The sequence below is a fragment of the Anser anser genome (genome assembly GCF_964211835.1).
Source record: "Anser anser genome assembly, chromosome: Z".
NCBI classification, from domain to species: Eukaryota; Metazoa; Chordata; class Aves; order Anseriformes; family Anatidae; genus Anser; species Anser anser.
In genome coordinates, this window is record NC_139723.1 from 84845248 (window position 1) to 84864785 (window position 19538).

The 19538-nt window shown below is 42.0% G+C and overlaps 1 protein-coding gene across 8 annotated transcripts in view; it reads right to left on the reverse strand.

The window, feature by feature from the left end:
• ST8SIA5 (ST8 alpha-N-acetyl-neuraminide alpha-2,8-sialyltransferase 5) overlaps positions 1-19538 on the reverse strand; it is a 76369-nt gene that overhangs the window by 16354 nt on the left and 40477 nt on the right. For 6 of the 8 annotated variants that reach the window (XM_083818864.1, XM_083818862.1, XM_083818863.1 and 3 more), the window contains 3 exons: positions 14680-14787; positions 2405-2497; positions 158-244 (listed from right to left, as the gene is read on the reverse strand). In XM_083818864.1, the coding sequence (XP_083674990.1) occupies positions 158-244; positions 2405-2497; positions 14680-14787 (288 nt within the window). The remainder of the gene's footprint in view (positions 1-157; positions 245-2404; positions 2498-14679; positions 14788-19538) is intronic. The other 2 variants (XM_083818868.1, XM_083818869.1) reach the window with 1 other exon arrangement.

The window sequence follows — 19538 nt, forward strand, 5'->3', positions numbered from 1 at the left end:
AGTAGAAAAAAGTCAGTATTTATTCAAAAGGATGGTATTCCAACAGTTACAGTGCTTACTCTTGCTATCCATATTGAAGGTTTGGAACAGCTAACAGGAAGCTAAACTCAAACTAAAGCAAATTTTACTCAGTTCCATTACTGTGGACCATTCTTACTTGAATAGGTTAGCTTCTGTGACATTCATCTCCCATTTGCACATCTGTAGGCTCTTCCACCTGTCAAACAATTCAGTTTGTTTCACCCTGAAAGATAAAAAGAAAGAAAAGCAAAATTCTTTATTACATGGCATTCACCTCCTTCAGCTGCTGTAGCCAGGGTACCATGAAACAGGTGTTTGATAGGACAAACCAGTCCATCTATCTAGTGCAAAACTTAGTTGTTTTTTTGTTTGTTTGTTTGTTTTTCATACTAAGAGATCGCAACTCTAAGCCATGTATATACACCTCCTCAGATGCTTGGAACCGATTTTTCTTCATTGTATAAACTGCAATTGCACACGTGCAGGGATAAGCATGTGTGAAGAGAAGAGAACATAAAAAGCTCTTTGTGTAAGGAGCTCTCCCTCCCCCTTGTTAATAAATATACTTTCAGCTACATCAAGCAGTGATGCTCCTAATTCCACTAGGCTAGCAAAGGGTGACACAATTTTGGTGGTATGTATTTCCACCACTTATACCTTACAGTTCTTACACACTTTTCTGCATTTGGACAATGGATATAATAAAGGCCTTACAAAAACCTAGAGCTAGGCAGCAATGTTATAATATGGCTGGGAAATTTTGAAGTCTGAGAATTATTCATGACTGGTAGGTATTAATGAGTTCTCTTCAACTTTGAGGGCTTTGAATGTTCTAATAAAACAAAGACTTTTAAGGGAAATATATATATAAAGTGAGTAGAACTTAGGATTTCCCAGGCTGTGGAAGTTAGAGGAAGGAATTAGGTCATATTGTACTTTCTGTAGCCCACCAGAGCATATTAACTTGGAAATTTTCCATTGTCGTAAGGGCTGACTTAGGAAATGTACCACATCAGAAGGAAGCACTTCAGAAGAACCCAGCATAGTAAAAGAGCTTAATGTCAAATGGCATCTATCACAGAAGTAAGGCTAACTATCCAACTGAGCAGGAGTCCACTGCCTTCTATGTACCTTTGGAAAAGATGAAGAGAAATGAGTAATTCTTTGTACCATATGATAAATATGCAGAAGAGCAATTCAAAACTCACCATCTTCAGCAGAACATTGGCAGAAGTGTCACATTCTCACCCCTTCTATTTATTTTTAAGCACTGCAAGTCAGCAGGCAGTGCAAAGTTGCTACTTGTGTATCCTTCATCCAGTACCAAATACAGAAGACAAGGACATAACCTACATTTTTTTTGGTGCACAAAGTCAGCAAGGGAGACATGCTGGAAATTCACACAGACCTGGAGCAATAACTTCTATTTGCTGTGGCCTTGATCGCTTAAAGCTGTGCTCTTATACAGCTGTACTTTCAGCTGAAACTGTCAGTGCACTTCACAGACCTTAACAAACCTTACGGATTGTAGGTAAGACAACTACACCACTGGTTGTAGATATAGTAAGGAACTACATATAACATGAGCACCTAAATACAATGTGATGCCAAAAATGCAGAAGGACAACACAAAAACATCCTTCTTTGCTTTCCAGTCAGCTCCATGGGCAATCTTTTTTGCCTGACTCCATCTCTCTAGCTTCATGGCTACATCTCAGTCATCTCGTTAGTTTCCTGATGTACATACAGCACCGGAGAAGACAAAATACAGATATTTTATGATTTCTCAGAAATGCATTTTTTACTGAGTGTTATTACTGAAACTCGGTGCTGCAGAAAATTAAGGCAGTGGGCTCAAAAGTACAAATGGGCTCAAAAAAGATCTAAACAAATTAATAGAGAGGTTTATTGTCCATTCTGACTACTGGAGTCTAGACACCACCTACTGCTCAGAGAGACCCCATGCCAGAATTTGTTATCAGGTAGGGCTAACCTTTTGCCTCATTTCTTAGCCTTCACTACTGTCTATCATCAACAACAGAGCATGAGGCTAGACAGAAACTTGTCATGAGTCAGTCTGTCTGTTCTTACCTTCAGTAGAGTGCCTGGAATATAACATTACACATAATATTGCAAACACTGCATTTACTTCCAAACTGGGAATGCTGGGTCTGAACAAAATGTCTCAATGTATTTAAAAGCCTCCATGTTTTTCAAATAGATCTCAGATCAAATTCAAATGTCACTACTCACCTCAGGAATCCCTGATGAGATCCCTATTGAAAGAATCTCTTGCACCTTACTACTTTCATAATTTCATCATAAGTTATCATTTCCATCTTGCCTGAAAAGAGACCTTTTTAGCAAATGTATTCGTACTTACATAGACAAAACCTTCACCTCAATGATGTCCTGTCGTAATTCCAGGCATTTGGTGGAGTTGTATTCCAAAGGCCCTTCATAAAACTCAAAATACCTGAAGAAGAACAAAGACAAAGATTATCAATAATCCTTATACTAGAACACTTGTCTTACACTTCAACAGAAATGTGCTTTAAGTTGTCATTTGTCATTTCTACCAAATCTGAGACTACAACATTTGCCCCAAGAGCAAGTTATTACCTCACAGGAAAATTGGGGCCCAGCACAAGAAGGACACGGAAGTATTAGAATGAGTCCAGAGGAGGGCCACGAGGATGATCAATGGGCTGGAGCATCTCTCCTATGGGGACAGGCTGAGGGAGTTGGGGTTGTAGAAGAGAAGGCTCAGGGGAGACTTTATAGCAGCCTGCCTGTACCTAAAGGGGGCTACAGGAAACCTGGGGAGGGACTCTTTGTCAGGGTGTAGTGATAGGAGAAGGAGTAATGGTTTTAAACTAAAAAAGGGTAGGTTTAGATTAGATTTGAGGAAGAAATTCTTTACGCAGAGGATGGTGAGGCACTAGAACAGGCTGACCAGAGAAGCTGTGGATGCCCCATCCCTGGCAGTGCCCGAGGCCAGGCTGGATGGGGCTTTGGGCAGCCTGGTCTGGTGGGAGCTGTCCCTGCCCATGGCAGGGGGTGGAATTCGATGATCTTTAAGATCCCTTCCAACCCAACGCATTCTATGATTCTGTGATTCTATGATTCTATGAAAATACAGATGTCATTGCTAATTTTAGAACAGCCACCTACGTCCAGTTTGTCCATCCCTACATAGACTCACATGCAAATTTTGAGATGTTCAAGAGGGAGCACTCAGCAGTTTCCATTTAGCTGATTTAAGCTAAGTGGACAGGTTTTCAAACAGCATCTAACACAATTCTCACTTGCTTAGGCATTAATTGGCTATGATTTCAAAAGAGTTCATCTCTCTTGTAGGTGTGGTAGCTGCCACTGAAAGTCGGGGAAAAGCACTGTTTACATAAGGTATATTGTTCCTATCCTTTAGGTGTCTGAATGTGCTGAGAATTTTAAAAATAGTTCATTAAATTCTTAGCAAAGTGCTGGGGGTTTCATCTTGCCTGTGGAAACTGTTGCATACCTCCGTGAAATTGAGCTTTTCTTCGTGATTCATTTTCTTGGTGTATTTGGAGGGGAGAGGGAGCTGGGATTTTCTTCTCAAAAAAATTGAGATGGCTTTGAGAACAAAAGGATTTGGATGCTCCGACACATCAGATATGACAATGCTATTCTTTATTAAAATCTGACATAAATATGTGCTTTTTTAGTTGAACTCCTCTACCTCCACCACGAGACTGGTGTTAAGGAGAAATAAAACACAACGGTAGCAACCCCATGTAAGAGAAAGCCCATGCTGTCCAACGAATTCTACAAGACTGTACTGAAATGACAAAGATGATTTAGGGTATAAACCAAGCTCTGTATCACTTTCATCCCATCACTGTAAGTCTGTATTAAAACCCGATACCTAAGAACAGCACATGCCCATACAGCAGTTACAGGAGTAATGAAGAAACACGAGTTGATAACCTGGGGGACTGGGTATTACAACAGAAGCTAGATCAAGTTATTTTTACGGATCCTTTAAATTCTCAGATTCACAACCCTGTAATACAACCTATCCTCTGAATTTTCAATAAGAAAGAAAAGTACAAGATTCCCATAAGAGTTTTATTTAAACCATCATCTGAAATGTAAAATTTTGATGTTGTGTCATTTGAAAATAACATCAAAAATCCTATCTGACCTGAATTTCTGTTCAGTTTCCAATATAAAATCCTTACGTAGGAAAACCTTGTTATTTTTATCAGTGGTTCATGTTTACAGTTAACAGCAAAATCTGGGGGGACCCAAACTTTCAGCTGTTCTGGAGAAGTTCTCATGCCACCCAGGGGAACTGTGAAGAGAACGTGCCCTGAAAACAACATCTCTAGGTATCTCCATGAGGGCCTCCTAAAGCCAGAAGCATCTAAAGCTTCTGAATTTTGCCTTTTAAATATATCCAGAAGTCAACTTGATAAAGCTGGGAAGAGAGAAACCCACAGGAGGGAGAAAGGGACTATGGTATGTGACTGGAAAAAGCCCAAGAGCCTCCCAAAGCAATCTGCTACCAACTGGGAACATTTCTAACCTGTCAAAAACTGCTTTGAAGTGTTTCCTTCACCACTCACTGAGGTTTTCACCACCTCAACTTTGCCAAAACCCAAACCAACCACTGTGATCCAGCAAGGGACAGAAAGCTTGAGACTAAGAGGAAGAAGCCAATGCTGAGAAGATGGCAAGAGCAGAACATCAAAAATTCTTAATACGGAAGTGAACTCATTACTGTCAAAGAAATACAGTAACCCAACAATCTTTTAAGAATGTGACTATTTGGAAGTGTGTTTGCATATTTTTCAAGGAAACAAATACATTTTTATGAGTTCTGTAGAAGGAATTTTGTACTGTGTTTCATAAATAGTGACAAATCTGGAAAAAGATTTCCTTGGCCCCAAGAACAGAGATAAAGGTCACGCAACATGGACCTTCCTCTGGTTTCTCATCAAAAGCCTTGGGCTCTCCTTCTGATTCAATTGTTCACCTGGACATTCAGCCCTTACTAAAGAGCAGATGAAATCCATTGCACTTTTATATTTCCTACATGCTTGCCTTAGTGGAGCTGGGGCTGAACAACTTGTGTATTTTGAAAGCTGCTCCTGCTGAAATTGGTTTAAGAGTTCATATGGTAGAGCTTCACCAAAGCCCTGTGTGGATGTACTCCAGATAAATTTCCAAAACCAAACTGATTTCATAGGACTTCTGGCTGGTCAAAGCATTTTACGGGATGAAAGGGTTCCCTCTGGCTATCGGTCCAGGTACAAAAGCAACTGTACAACTTTTCATCCCCCTTCAGTATTTATTTTTCTTACTGTGTTTTGTGTTATTCATTCTTTACTTTGGTTCATTGAGTGAGATAAGACTGGGACCCTGACTGTTCACGTTTTACACAATGGAATTGATAGAGGCAGGAATACATCCCCATGCAACACCCAGCACTTTGCACACCACTCCCACCTCTCCCACGCCGCTTCAGGGAGAGAGCAATGGTGTATCAGCCTCGTGCTGTCTTTCAGCCCAACACTGGATTACAGTACCCTGTGTGTGCTTCAGGACAGCTAAGAATGGTAAAAATCTAGATTAATATGCATTTTTATCTTTCCTGTGCACTTCTGGATGTGCTGCTAAGCTAGAGAGCTGCAGCTCAGATGTCAAACAGCACGTTATCACATGGCAAAGCTGGCCTCAGCCCGCAGCACAGTAGACGAAGTTGTCACTTTATGAAAAGAGATGAAATTTTCTGAGTCCGAAAGACTCCCTTTGATCACTGCCTGTTTACCCAACCCACAAACCAAAAAGAGAGAAGAAAAAGGATGTGCTACCAGAGGGGCAGAAGGGTAAGAAGGAAAGAATCACATGAAAAATAAGCCATTTCTGGATGTGAAAAGAAATCCACGAGGCAGCAATGCATTTGCAACAGAGCTGTTCCATTACCCTACAACTTAGAAAAGCACAGGGCTGTCCTGCAAGTCACTAACTCTCACAAGTACTTCAAATCCACATGCTTCCAGAGTTTTGTGAAATGGTACCCAGTCAGCAGACTAACTTTTTTTCCCCCACTCCCAGGAATGTTCATGCTCTTCATTTGCCCCTCAGTCTCTCCTCCTCCTGCTTCAGACACCGAGGCAGATTAGCAGAGGCAGCTCCCCGCAGCTCCAGCTGACCTCTTCCCACACAAGGGCTTCGTGCTGTCCTTTCCCCCAACACCAGGCTCTAGTACAAGGAACACGAGCTCCCTCAGTCCCTGTGGATGTCCTCTAAACCCAGCTCCTCTGCTCAGCGGGGCCCGGAGCCTGGTCCTGCCAGGAGGATTTGGAGAGCAGCCCGCCTGTTCTCCCACAGGAGGCATCAGTCTCACCCACTCCCTGGGCTCCAAGTGCTGCTCCTGCCTATTAACTCCCACTCCAAACCACGGAGCTCCCCATGAACAAAGACACATTCGCCTGCCAGCTTAATTAACACCAATGGAAACTGTCCTCCCCGTCATCTTCCTCAGTATGATATCCAGCTAAAATGTAAGGGTGCAGTGCAGTTTATTTTGATTTATGCTCTTGATTAGTGACAAGTGATACTCCTGACTACACTACTCCTTTTGCTATGAAAAAAGGTTGCATTTTAGCTTTCCAGGAATGACAGGCAGGTTTCACATCCATAAAACAGTGTGTATATGTCACCCCAGAATCTCCTTTCTTACATATCACCCCAGAATCTCTTCTCCCTGTACTTCTTTCCCTTCCTTTGCTGAAATCTATCACCAGTGACAGGACCCACGGGAACGGTGTCAAGCTGAGGCAGTGGAGGTTTAGGCTGGACATCAGGAAGAGGTTCTTCACCGAGAGGGTGGCTGCACACTGGAACAGGCTCCCCAGGGAAGTAGTCACTGCACCAAGCCTGTCTGAATTTAAGAAGAGATTGGACTGTGCACTTAGTCACACAGTCTAAACTTTTGGGCAGACCTGTGCGGTGCCAGGAGTTGGACTTGATGATCCCTATGGGTCCCTTCCAACTCGGGATATTCTACGATTCCATGATTCTATGATAAATAATTTTCATCCCTCAGAGGTCAGAAGTCAATGGGAAAGCCAGCCCAGGAATCCACAGTTCTTTACAAGAGGGAACACGACAACTGAATCACAGCAAACCACGCGTTTTCCCATGGCACTGGGCAGTGCACACAACTCACTGCTTGATGTCCATTCAGATCAGTTACAGCTTTCAAATCCACATTTTTCCAGGATTAAATCCCATATCTTAACACCTCAAGTGCTAGGAGAGGACTCTTTTCATGCCCCTCAGTGTTGAATGTCCAGAAGTGAGACGCCATTTGCTCTGTAATTTTCCCGTTTTAAATAACCATGACTTTCTTCTTTTCTAACCTTAATGTCTCCCATTGCAATCTCACTTCCAGCTGAGCAGCTTACTGAGCTTGAGAGAGAGATCCGACTTCCCAATACACCAGCTAACGCTTAGGTCTTTGATCATCTGCAGTCGGGCTGCTCCTGCTTTGATCAAAAGTAAGCTTCTCTTGGTCATGCAACATGAATTAAAAAGCCTGAGACTTCAATCCTGTCTTCAAGTGACATTTGGATTGAGGCACTGATTTGTCTGATACATTGCACAAAGATTTGAAAATATAATTGAATGTAATTGTCAGGCGTGTTTTAAATGAAACCGTTTTCTGCTGCACAAACGCCCTCCCGTTTTGCTCGTTCCTGCAGTGCTGGTCCTGCACTGCTCGTGGTGAGGCTGCAGCACTTACGCTGCAAGGGAGCAGAGTATCGCAGGAAGAATTCCACCTACCCTGCAGGAAAAGCAAGGATCTTTCAAAAAATACACATTATCTAGTGACTAAGAAATGAGAACAAGTGAACTAAGCCCTGCAGGCTTCCATTGAATACTTACTAAGAGAGATGTCCAATTTGCAGTGCTTGCACTCTTCAGTATGGGCAGATCCATGGCCAAGTTCAAGTCCAGAGTCACCTTCCTCACTCAGGAACCTTGCAAGTGTGCTAGGGCACAATCCCCAAAGCACATGGGGACTCACACTCATCCAGGAGGGCTAGCAGAGGATCCTCAGAACTTTTTAGCAAAAGCATTGCTCAAGTGGAGCGTATAATGATTACAGGGGCTCTGGAAAATTCAGGCAAAACAAAGCCAAGTAGGTACTGACTTCATCAGCCCATTGTGAGTGAGGGACCAAATCCTGCCAGATTTTGCTTCTATTAATAATTCTATGTGACGTGAAGATATGCAAGATTTGGTCAAAAGGTTTAAGGGCCCGACATCATTACAGTGATATTTTCCCCCAAAAAACAGCAACCTACCACTTCACGTGTCATATCGTCCTACGAATGCACACATACGCTTTTGTTAGAAGGCATTTAGGTACAATCCCTGTTGGGCAGAAGAAGGTGATGTAGAGGTAAGTGAATGGCAGGCAGGAACGGGGACCTCAGGTGCCACCCTCACAGACACTGCCTGGACTACAGGATTAGCACGGAGATCAAGAGCAGTCTCTGAAGCTGATGGAAACCATAACGACCTTTTGTACTATACCTTGTGAAAGAAAATACCTGTAGATGTACTGGTGTTAAATGAGATCCCCCTGCTCCAAGAACGAGTAGGTGAAGCAGAAGTGTTTGATGCCCTCAAATTAACTTACTCTTCTCTAGAGCTGTGGCACAAAAAATCTCATTGCTGTACATGTTGTTTCTGCCCTCTGAGAGGCTGTGTTGACTTGTCCACACCAGGCTGTTGCTTGAAAGACTGAAGTGAGAGAAAAGCTGCTGTGGGCACAAAGGCGAGGCTGAAGAAGCAAGAGTCTTCTTCTATAGAGAAACTACCTCCACCATGGGGACAACAAATATGAAAAAAGATTGTTCACATTCCTCCTGCTGATGCCAATGGCACTAGCATTAAGTGGTTTAAATCTTTTACCATCTTCATCTCTAACGTTAATATATATGTGTGTCTCATTGATCACTAACTTTCAATAAGTGGCTGTAGCTAGAAACAAAATCTGTCATTATGAAGTGTCATGTAAAAATGAAAATATAAGCATTCACAGAATAATTCACAAAATGGCTAAGGTTGGAAGTGAACTCTGGAGGTCATCCGGCCCAACCCCCTGCTCAAGCAGGGACACCTGAAGCTGGTTGCCCAGGAATTACTGCATCCAGTTCTGCTGCTTCAGCTTTGAGGGTCCAAGACACTGAGGATTTATGAAAGGACCTATAAGAATGATTTGGGTTCCAAAAAGTATGAGAGACATATGATACTTAATCTAAACATATGGTGACTAAGTAGGGAGGACCAGTGCTGCACCAGGAAGCAAATCCTAGTAGCAGAAAGCTTTTCAGTACAGAATACCAAGGAAAAATAATATCCAGTGCTTTGGAAGATGAGGATAGAAATAGCATCTTTAGCTCACATATGCTTTTCTTTCTAAAAGAACTGGAATAATCAAACAAAAATAAGGAGATGAAATTCTTGAATAAGGACTCACACTTTCCAGACACTGTGTACCTGAGTTTAACAGCTATTATCTTATGAACACCCTGAGTAACCACCTAGGACATTTTGAAATGTTTGGCGAGATATCTCTTTACAGTGTCACAAGTTTGTCTGTGTTTTTGGTAATAGATAGCACCAGAAGTGTCCAGAAATGTCTCAGAATCCCCTGCTTATCTTCAAGATTTTTATGTTAAAACAAAACAAAAGTGCTTCCACAAACCAGACCTAAATTCAATAGTTTGATCTTTCATAGAGGAGGAGTAGCTTTTATATTTCTGTCCCTTAAAAGCACTTCATTGATAGCTCTACCTCCCAAATAACCTTAGAAAAGTGCATGCATCAGTCTGGCATATCTCAGAAGTGTCCTGTTTCTGGAGTCCTTATCTGATCCAGCCGGGTGACTTCACAGGCACTTTACACATCTGTACAGGTGAGATGACAGTTGTGATATCCTGCGGATGTGTTTTTCACCACTACTATGAGAGTTTCTGGCAAACTAGCACTTGCTGCTCCCTACTATTCTGCTTTTGATAACCTGTCCTCATGCCCCAATACAAAAATCATTTGGGATCATTTGGGATTACCTGGCTCTGCTGCCCTAAACCACGTTTAGGAGCATGAACTGACCACGCATCCACTCCTGCCAGTGCCACGTTGTTCCCTTCTCATCTGTCCACTTATTCAAGACCAAGGTTTCCCCAGAATTTCCATCTAACATACTGGTCAGTATAGCAGAGATGGGGGTGAAATAGCAGGACCTAAAGCAGAAACAGCCCTAATTGACATAGCAAAGTCCCGGCTACCTCCCGCAGCTTGTTCACTCACTGGGGATAAGCCCATCTCGCAGACATACTCCCAAACCGACACCACAGCTCCCTGTGCCCCCTGGGCCTCCTCCCCCAGAGACTGCTATGCATCTCCATTTAGAGGCTTTTCCACCTCACAGCATCACCCTCAGAACGATTTAATGGAGAGCATACTGAATGGGCATTTTGGAGGAAACTTTGTTGTTTCTTTTCTTTCCTGATCACCATATCAAAACACCGGCTGCTGACAAGCAGCAGCGGGGTATCCTGCAGGGACTACTGTTTTACCAGATTCATTTCAGAGTTCTCCAATTTTAATAAAACTGCTGTTCAGCTGTTTTAATCAAGCCCATCCCTATCACTCTGATTGAAATAAGCCACTGATGTTGTTATCCAGATGACCACCTGGGAGGCATAACAAAACATATGACAACACTTATACATCAATAACATTTCAAAAACACATCTTAGTTTATCGTTGTAAGCAATTGTTGTAGGTTTTTTTTCCCCTTGTGTTTCTCAAGATTTTAGTATCTTTGTATGAGGAATTCAGCTCTGTGACTTAAGGAACATCCTCAACTACCATCCTAGTCAATGAGGTCTGATGGTTCAAGCCCTGACTTTCATTCTTGTAAAATGTGTATTTGATGAAATCAGTGGATTACGCTTTCTATTTTGTAGCCACTGGGACAAAGTTCCCTATGTGCCATACTGGAGAATTCAGTGTAGGAACCAGCAGGCCCGAAAGTATACAGCTCTCTTCTTCTTTCACCTATCAAAGGCTTCTGTGGTCTTACTACCTATGTCCTATATTGAACCCCATCTTCAGCTCAGATGGACTGAAGGTGGCAGAGAACACCATAACCCAACCAATAGGCCAGATGCATCATCACGCCATTAAGGCAGTTTAATCTTGGCAACAACAAATGCTTTAGGCATGAAGGTTCACAATCTCAGTAAGTTGCAAAACGTATTAAAAGGAGAACAGAGCACTATGAGCTCTAGAAAAGAGCCCAAATGTACAGAAAAATCTCTAGGAAAGTCCTCCTTAGGTTGAATGTACACACCTACAGTTGGCCTCACCACCCCATGGCTTTGGAGACTTACATGTTTTACTAAGTAAACTTTTCTTAAGAATAATGTATTCACAACTTTATTGCTTCCTAGAAGATGTGCAGCAATGCACTATGCATGGAAATGAAGCTTTTGGTGCTCAAAAAGTCCCAGCAAATACAGACCTCTGAGGGAAAACTACTCATAACAATAATAGCTGCTGCAAACCTGATCCACACTCTCCGTTGCACCACATACTGAGCCAAGTTCATGATACCACTTTTTATCTCCATGGAACAGTTCTGTGCAATCTAAAAAAGTGTTTCATGCCCTGGGATGAAAAGCCTTGGTTAGCTTGGTTACCCTGGGACAGTGGAGCTGCCTGCAACTCGAGTAGGGCTCATCTTCTGAAACTGTAGTGAACTCCCTTGGACAATAAAAAACATGCCAGCTGCAAGCCACACTTTACTTTGTACATTAGTCAACGCCTGAATCAGTCCCTATGGAAATCAGACAACATGATGTTCTTTACTTCTGAGCTATTTGATCCTTTTTGCCATGTTTGATCTTCACAGTTCATTGGTTTTGATACGGCCACTACTCTTGTGAAGTCTGGCTGCCTTGCAATTGTAATGAAATTATTTTCTCAGTATGCCTTTTGCTTTGGAAGTACTTCGTTTGCATCTAATAAATCACTCTTACAGAATGAGTAATGAGTTGTTAATGTCTCAGCACCACAGTTAAAAGATAAAGAGTAGTTATAGAATATACTTGGAACAATACCAGGCATGTATGAATAAAAATATACCAATGTACATGTAAATATATGAATTCTAGAACCTAACGAAAAGAATATTAGTACATATTTCAATTACTACCTCTAAACACAAAACCTTCTACAAGGAGGTGATGACACACAATAAACTGCAGAGCCATGCAGTGAAAGGTATTTACTGTGCATATGCTGACGTATAGTTAGTTTTGTGCTCTTTAGATATCTCTCTGGAGACGTCTAAATGTATACAAGTAAAATGAGGCCAGCAAAATTTAGTCTGCAAGTTTTCTTTTTGGCAGAAAGAACTATTCACTAGAGGAAGGCTTGTTTTCAAATGATATCAACAGTTTGATGTTGGGTGTTATATTAAGATTCTCAGGAGAAATCTAGTGGTAAAAAAGTATGAAAGGTGATCAAAGGTAAACAGCAAACAGATTATGACATAGCTCTGTAGTTACTCACCACAGCCTCACCTCTACGTGTATACAGTTCTTTTTTATTTTGCTGTATACTTAGCTTTCAAGCAGTAGACAAATGGGTAAATAACATCTGTAACACGTTTATGTGCAATGCATGTCACAGCTAGATTTATCCCTAACTCGAAAACCTCATCTTTCAGCTCCACAGTCATTAACCTGACACTGACTTTGACATTTACGTATTTATATTGTTATTATAACCTTTGGAATGTATACGTAACTCGTGCAATTAGATCCTGCTTGTATAAAAAACACTTGCATCCTGAACCTCTTCCTTGTTAAAGAGGCTAAACAGATTGAGAGGAGAACTGCTATTCAGTGTTGTTCAGTATTAGCATGTATTTTTCACTCAAGCATTTTGGTTCTCCATCCTGCACTCCATGATGGTTCAATTGTGTGGCCAAGCGTGCCTAGAGGGGGAAATCTGTACTTATTAAACCCGCCCTATCTTCACGAAGATATCTGTCTTTGTGCCACATTTGGTCTTCTTATATGCCAAGTGCCTAGGCTGAAGATTTTGAGTATACAGACTGTAGATGCACACACTAAAAATGCAACAAAATAGACAGACAGATAGATAACATGCATACATAAATACAGACTTAGAAAGAATGAACCATCCATCTCTTGTTCTGAGCTAAAAACTGCAGCTAATCTGGTTGTTTTCATAATGCTCCCTTAGCTAGTTAAACAAGCTGAGTGCTGAGCAGCACTGATAGGGATCGCATTCCAGCTAAGAGCCCAACAGGAATTGCAGCATTGCTGTGGTTCAGTGAGACTGGGTGGTTTTTGGCAGGTCAGACTGTACTTCCACTTGCCTTTGAAATGCTCTCAGCTCCACAGCTGTAGTGGCGTATGGTTACCGAAATATAGTGTGATGGTATTTCCCACAAAATACGTAATTTATCCAGGGAGAGTTTTATTTATACATACTTATTATATGTAAGCTTCTTTTAGTTACTTTATTTTTTTCTTTAACTTAAAGTGTTTCTAAGGTTTTCCTGCTGTTTTTTGAACTTGATACTACACGTGATTCAGGATTTTTTATTTCCTTCATGTCAATAGAGACGGGGAGTAAGTACTATTCACTGGAAGGTCCTTTTTTAACTATCCACGAGAATATTTCACCTTGTATCTTTGTGCACTGAACTCACAAAACTTTGATCCTCAAGGTAAAGGTCCTGGAGTTTGCCCTGTACAAAAGCTGAGAACTAGACAGTCTTCCCAGCAGGGCTTTTTTCTATAGCTGAGGTTCCAGAAGACACCCCAAATGTCCCCCACACCTGACACTGATTTATACAGATAGCATGTGATAGTCACGGAGCTCTTTGGAGACAACTGCAGACAGTTTCCTGCCTATGCACATGGCCTTTCATGACCCTTCATATATAAATGTCAGTCTAAAGGATCCTACTACAAATTAATAAGTACCAAGAGTGCAACAGCACATTAGCACTTCTTAAATCATCTCAGAATAGTAAATAAAGGGAATACTCTGCTCTTGTATTGATAGAACACTTCTCCCCTGGAAGTGTTACAAATTGGAAGGATTGGAAGGATTTCAAATTAAATTACATTTTCTTAAAATATATATTCTGTTATAAAGAAAGCCTTGGGTCAGATTTTCCAGTGTGCTCTGCTTGCATCAACACTAGCATGCTGGGACATTACCCACTGCCCACCCAAGTCCCACTCTCCCACACTGCCATATACTGACACATGGCCTTGGTGGGGGAAATGAAAATAGGAGAGGCCAGGACGCAAGTCACCCTCCTGCATGGATGCTTACGGCATGTTCCAAAACGGCCCTGGGACCTCAAAGGGGGAAAACAGCACAGCGCTTGGGCACCCCCAGCCTCTTATGTGACATGGGGAGCAGTACTGAGCAGCCAAAGCAAACTGTAAATCTGTTTGTTCATACAGCCTGTGCCCACGCTTGTGGTTCATACAAAGAGCACGAGATCTCAGTAGTCATTCCCTCTGGTGTTGGTACCTGGTGCCTGTGTCACTGCCACTCTTCACTGCTCCGTCATCCGTGAAATTAAAGGTGCCGGTCCAATTTGCCAACTCCTCTCCATTCTGCCAGCTAAACTGCAGCCCTCTAGCAAGAAAATGAGGCAGTTGATATTTGATAACATTCATTAGTTCACTATCAGCACGAGTTCTCGTGTCCTTTTTCTTAACACGGAAAGGTGACTGACACAAACATCAACAAAAACAACAAAAAGATACCAAGAACCACAATTCATTATCTTACTCGTACAAACACTTAATTTTCACTTCCCATAGACTCTTCAGGTCCTTGTCTGAACACACCAGCAGTTGCCCCAACTAAACTGGAAGGCCAGCAACCATCTGTGCTAAAGAACATACAGATGCATGAAGCAAGTCACAAGTACAAAAAGTTGGAGACTGATGTGAAAAACTCCAGGGCCAAAGAAGTAAACGTTCCAAACTTCCAGTTTACATCTCCCATAGTTGTTAAATGTGGTGGGCACTGGATCTTTCCTCTGATTTGTTGGCCATGCTGGCAAAGGATTTATCATTTATCATATTTGATGACTTCACTAAATCACTCCATATTGCTGCTTCTCCCTACTTGGGAAGACGGTATTTTTTAAGCAAATGCAAATCACAACCATCACAACTCCCTGTCTTCTAAACTTTCACAAAGTCATTGCAAGTCTCATGATGCCTGCAGTCTTCTGGAAACTCCACCTATAGTTGGGTAGAAATTTCACATGTATTTAAAAAAGCTGTGTCTGAAGAAACACTTGACAATACAAGCCAAATCCCTCCTATGGCTCAGAAGTCAACGAAAAAGAATCTTGCTGATTGTTATTTTTAAGCTTCTCCATTTTAACCCAATTTCATGATTTCAGAATCCTGGCAGCTGAGTTGTGAACATTTGGTGCTGCCAATACTGAAAGTTAACTTCCTGGCTGGGCTGTGTGGGAACAGCCAGGAAACAATCTGCCCGCCTGCTCTGCCCAAAAGAAAGGGCATCCAGAACCCCGCTAGGTTTCTTGGTCAGCGGGCTGATTACAAGGACTGGAGCATCTCTCAGACCACCTCCATCCCCTAGTCCAACTGGCAGCAGTTATCAGCACAGGCAGTTTAGAAGGACGGATATGGGGCATTAAAAAAGGCCTCTCTGCTTCCTGCAGCAAAAAAGCGGAGTAGCTCTACAGGGCTCCCAAAACACGCAGGAAGTATTTCTTTGCTCTGTACTGTGGAAACACGTGCACATAACTTCCTTGTTGTCATAGTTCTCTTAGGACATTGTCCAAGTATCTTCAGTGCAGGCATTTCCACCTGAGCTAACTGTCTTGGTCCTTAAAAATCAGTAGAGACTGGCTCAGTACAGATAGGTTTGGGAAAGATTCACCTGATCAAAGACTGTCCTTCCCCTAGGGGAGGCTGATCACTGCTACAAAGCCTCCCTCCGCCAGCAGCACAGGGAGCCCAGGGTTGCTTGTAGTGTGGGCACATGTGACAGAAGCGTCCCACCACCCAAATCGTGCAATGCATGTCACCACAGATTTTTTTTTGACATATAAATGACAAATTTTGAAAGAATCTATGATGGTTATTCTTGTATGTTTTGTGCCTTTTAATCTTTTTGGTTTTGTTTTGTTTTGTTTTTATATTGAAAACCAACTTTCTGGTAAAGGCATTTTTTGTGAAAGGAAATTCTGAGGGAGGTAGGGAGTAGTTTAAACACTGTGAAAAAATAAAGGGCTGGCATCCTAAACTGCCCCCTCAACTTGGAAAATGACATCAAAGGGTGTGTAGTTTATACTGTAATGCCTGCAAGCTAATGCAGTGCTGTGGCTTGCCAGGGAGTCACGTACCTTCGACACTGCTCTGACAGCTTTTAATCAGCTGAGGTTGCCCGAGGTGATGACTTCTAAGTAGAAGTTGGGTGTGAAGAAAATATGAGAAAATTCTCACTTTGACTAAGACACCTTCTCTTTCAGGCTTGTTGAAATAAACACCCGTGATTCTCTCCCATGCATCATAGTCTAACACTTTTTTTGCTGCACTTTATGACTCTGGCAGAATAGCGTAAATGTCCTTGTAAAAGACATCTAACTGTATGGCCTTAAAAATATGTTTTAACTGCTAAGGGCAGCAGTGAATGATGCATGGGGAGAGGGAGTAGAAGTGTGGGAAAACCAAGTTGGAATTGAAATTTTTAATTGGATTTAAATTGGCTATTTTGAGCTTAGATACTAACTTGCAAACTGAAATAGCATCAGTCTGGATAAGTAGCAGGTATCGATGTGTCCCTCAGAGGTTAACTCTCCTAATGTGTAGCCAAAATTCAGGAAGATGAAATGAAGAATTAAAACAATTGGTTAAGTCTTTTCCCTTTGTACATCTTCACTCTGCACGTAACAGCTGGAAGGAAAGTGAAGTAAATGCTTAAAGGTAGTGTGGGGATCTGTCCCTAAAGCAAAGGAAATGATAAAACCACCTTCTAATGCTCCCACCTCATCAGGCCTTTTTGGGAACACTGCGTATTCTCACTGAGGCATCAAGTTTACAGGAGGACACACAAATGTTGGGTAAGATCCAAGAGGAGATCAGGAAGACTAACGGTGAGGAATGGTAGGTATGTCTCATGAGGAACGGCTTAAAATACTCAGCTTTGAAATGGTAGACCGGGGGACTTGAGGTACAGAAATACCTGATGAGGGCAATCAGGGAGCAGGGTATGATGCTTCTTCCTCTACATGGTAAGGAGAAAACACAAGGTGGTGAGCTGAGCTTAGGGTTAGGAGCAAGCCAAGTGTCTGATCTTGAACGAGACAGGAAAAAGGGACCATCCAGTGCTCTTCTTCCAATGAGCAGGTGCTACAGAGTTTAGCAACATACAGGCTTATATATACACAAAACATACCATAGAAGACACATTACACAGCTCATAGGACTGTGTCTCACTGCAAGTCCACAAGACTGACACAAGCGTAACGTACAGCATTTTCTGGACTGAATATTCTATAGGCCTATTCCTCCTAGTAAGAAAAACTCCCACAAATAATGGTTTTTAGTATTAAGACTGAGTAAAAAAAATCAAGGATGAGACATTTGCAAACACTGACCTGAATTAATTCTGTTCCTAACAAGATTACTCTAAGTATCACCATTGATTTCAGTCAATCAGCCCTGAGTTAGGAGATTTTAGTTGTAAAAATGTAAAATTTTCTAATCCTTTCAATTGTGAGTTTTAAATGTTCATAAATACTATCTGTCCAAATCTGCAAACAAACTGAGAAAATAGATCAGAGTCACGAACTGCTCCATCAGCAGGTTTCTTTGGCATATTATGGTAGTTAAATACTAGCACATTCACTCTCAGCACTAACTACACTTCATCCGGTAGAAAATGAGGTAAATTAAGCTTCTGTGAATCAGAATTGCAATAGGGATGCATATACAGGATGTGAACAGAAAAGGCAGATAAAAAGAAGCAAGACAAAAAAGAAGTATAAGAGAGATTAAAGGAAGAGAAGGGAAGGGAAGGAAAGCCAAGGAAATGACGTAGATGTAGAGGTCTTCTATGTAAGTTAGACAGTTCATGTCACAGAGTTAAAAAAAAAAAAAAAGTAACATCAAAGCCTTGGATCATTACCAACAATTACCAATGGTGGAACTTTGCCATTTGCTCAATTTGCCCTAGTGTTATTTCCATTTTCTATTTCTAACCCTTCTAAAATTAGCACTTTTCCCCAACATCTGATGCTGGTGATGACAAGGGAAAACTTTATAAAAGACGTAATAACCAGAAACGCTATCAGCGTTCTGCGCATTCACTGTGAGCAAATTTCTCATGAAGGGAGTTTTGCTGTGGGCAAACTGACTGCCAGTTTACAGACATCACAAGCTTACGGACAGCATTAATCACGGGACTTACCCCTAACGTATAGGAGAACGAGCAACCTGGCACCTTGTGTTTAACAAACACCTTAAGTTGGACGTCTTAGCAAGAAAAACCTTGAATTTCAGGTAAATGTCAAAGCAATATTTTGAACCTAATTGGTAGCTGTAAATGCAGAAGCAGTATGTGGTCAGATAAACACTGCCATAAGGCAAGAATAGAGGGAGGGGGCAAAAAAGAGGAAGAAAATTAACAAAGCAGCAGTAATTCTGAAGGGCTTGTCAAGACCGGCTGTCGAAGCAGCAGGAAGCAAAGCAAAAAGCTCATTGCCATAATCCAAACAAGAAACAACCCCTGCACAAGCAGAGGTTTTAATAGCAGAGCACATCAATTATGCGGGTTTTGAACAATTATGAGGTTTTTGAACTAGTAGGCAAGAACGAACAAGAGTGGATGGATTGCAGCAAGGAGTTTTGTGTCTGCGCCGCCTTCTCCCCAAGATCCCACCTCAGGGGGGTCTTGCTGCCTTTCTGAAGCATGAAGGCAAGGTGAAAATTCAGCTCAGACAAGAAGGCTTTTTAAAGGGAGCTGTTCTACAGCAAATAAATGGAGAGGACCCAAAAGACTTTATGCACTGCTGGGCATGTTAGAGCCTGTCTAGGGCATTACACAAGCAGTGCGAGGAGAGGGCACGGAGCAGCACCTTGCATTCCAGAGCCAACTCACTCCCCAAAACCACCAGCTCATCTCATTTTATCCCAGCCAGCAAGCAATCTCCACTCATCTTCCAAGGTGACAGCTACTACTACCCTCATCCTGCATCTACCAGAGGCAGACTAAACCCAGAGGCAAGCAAAAATGGACAGAAACCAGTGTCATTTTACACCAGTGAAGCAAAGCCAAAATCTGACTCAGCTTGCTGGTCTACCACAGATGGGCAGGCAAGGGGAAGTAGAGGGTGCCTTCTC